This window comes from Saccostrea cucullata, unplaced genomic scaffold, assembly GCF_032062105.1.
Source record: "Saccostrea cucullata isolate Sc308-1 unplaced genomic scaffold, CSIRO_AGI_Scuc_v1 ctg8807, whole genome shotgun sequence".
Taxonomy (NCBI): Eukaryota; Metazoa; Mollusca; class Bivalvia; order Ostreida; family Ostreidae; genus Saccostrea; species Saccostrea cuccullata.
Genome location: NW_026924465.1, coordinates 453 through 2,284, shown reverse-complemented (window position 1 = coordinate 2,284; position 1,832 = coordinate 453). Strand labels below are relative to the sequence as shown.

Genomic DNA, 1,832 nt, shown 5'->3' with positions numbered 1-1,832 from the left:
CAAATTTTTATCTATACTCGTCACTTAAGGCCACTGAGCAGGGAGGTATCTTTTAGTACTAGCAACTACTACGACACGTAACCTCGGTTTATACGGTTTCATCAGAAGGACCGGTCTCCACGTCCCTCAGTGGGATCCAAAGCTGCGATATAATGAACAATTCCTTACTTCGCGGCTATGTAGCAGACACTCAAAGAAAATTTTCTAATGAATAATTCTACTGTGAATATCATAGGAGAAAGAATGTTGAATTAAAAAAGACTAAAACCCTCTAAAACAATCCTCATATACATGTGAAAAATTAATATAAGCTAAAGTACATATTTTTTCAGAAACATCAAGTCATACACCGTATTAGCTATAATTGTGAAATCGGGACTATATTCGTTTTACGGAAAATTTTAATCTCCATTTTACGAGTCGATATGCATTTCAAATTCTATAAACACAAACACAAGTCTTAATGCTGTTATATACTTATTCATGTGATCAAGTTTGAGCCAATCAGAGAGCTTGGAATACATGATAAAAATAATATCTAGTATTATCAAAAGAAATCATTATTATCATACACAATTTTAAATCAAATACTACCATGTTAAACATATAAAAAATATATTAAGTGAAATATAAAATGTTATTCTCTTAATACAAATCAAATACATATAGTCCTAATTAACTCAATTTAATTGAATGACAAAGCTATAATGATACATTTGTAGATAAATACAGTTATGTCATAATTTCTATGTTAAATAGAGTCAACTTAAATGATAATTCAAATCAGAAATCCAGAAAACGTAACGCTAGGTGCGTCAGTGTAAGTGTCATAACCTGTACCACTGTAATGTTTTACCCATACCTTGTCCCTCTTCTGTAGTCGTAATGTTACAAGGTTTGTGCCAACATCTTCTGCTTCGTTTGAGGTGTAGGAGTAGGCAGTTGCTCGGACCTTACTAGATCCATTTAATACAATATCTATTAATATATGTTTACTACCGTAACTTTGAATACTGACGTAGAACACGTAATCTCCCTCTACTGGTGCGGTGAAGATTCCAGTACTCGGGTTATATCCTCCTCCCACGTTGTTGATGACTTTATTGTACACCAGGGTGCCACTGTTCCATGAGCTGCTATCAGACGTCACTCCAGCAGTGAACGCTATTCTTTGAGACAAGTCTACAAGTTAAGAGTAGTGTGAATATTATTTTACCTAGTGTAAGAGAACAAAATCGTAATAAAGTAATATTAACAATTGTCCATTTTAACATTAAAAAAAGAAGAAAACAGAAAAAATTATCAAAATTCATTTGAATAGAAAGTTATCATTAGTTTTTAAGGTACATTGTTTTTAGTTACAAGGTATATTTTTTGAAAAAAAAAATATAGAATCTACCGCATTTATTCCTGGTAACATTCATTCGGAACACCTCCAGAGACGACACAGTGGAGGACAACTTCATATAGTCGTATTCAGATTGCATGACGTCATTCCTTATGACGCCAATGGTTTTGTTGATATCATTTACATTAATAATGAACAATTATAAGCAATCAATAGAACCAAGCAGAAACAGACAAATGTTATGGATAAATTAAAGTCTAAGTTCTTATTGAAACAAAACCCGAAAATATTACAATTAAAAACCTAATCTTTGAGATTTGTGCAATGTTTCCACTTTTAATGCAAAAAAATCTAGGTTTTTACTGACACCAAACATAATTTTTCCCTCTATATCATTTAAAGTATATAGTAAACAAAATTTGTAATGCATATTCCTCTTCAGAAAAGGAATTATAGACTTTATTTCTACATAAATGTATTGGCT

The 1,832-nt window shown here is 31.7% G+C and overlaps 1 protein-coding gene across 1 annotated transcript; it reads right to left on the bottom strand.

Annotated features, from left to right (window-relative positions):
* Positions 1-690: 690 nt before the first annotated feature.
* Positions 691-1,503, bottom strand: LOC134266483 (complement C1q tumor necrosis factor-related protein 7-like). Its single transcript, XM_062748711.1, has 2 exons — positions 1,400-1,503; positions 691-1,182 (listed from the first exon to the last, which is right to left on the bottom strand). Exons 1-2 carry the CDS (start codon positions 1,485-1,487, stop codon positions 779-781), a joined length of 492 nt encoding a protein of 163 aa, XP_062604695.1. The 5' UTR covers positions 1,488-1,503; the 3' UTR covers positions 691-778.
* Between the last annotated feature and the right edge of the window lie 329 nt (positions 1,504-1,832).

Excerpts from the sequence above, each read along its gene's own strand:
- LOC134266483 (XM_062748711.1), bottom strand. The coding sequence starts at position 1,487 with ATGCAATCTGAATACGACTATATGAAGTTGTCCTCCACTGTGTCGTCT. Across the intron at positions 1,183-1,399 it reads TGTTACCAGGAATAAATGCG|ACTTGTCTCAAAGAATAGCG; the intron begins GTAGATTCTATA and ends CTTAACTTGTAG.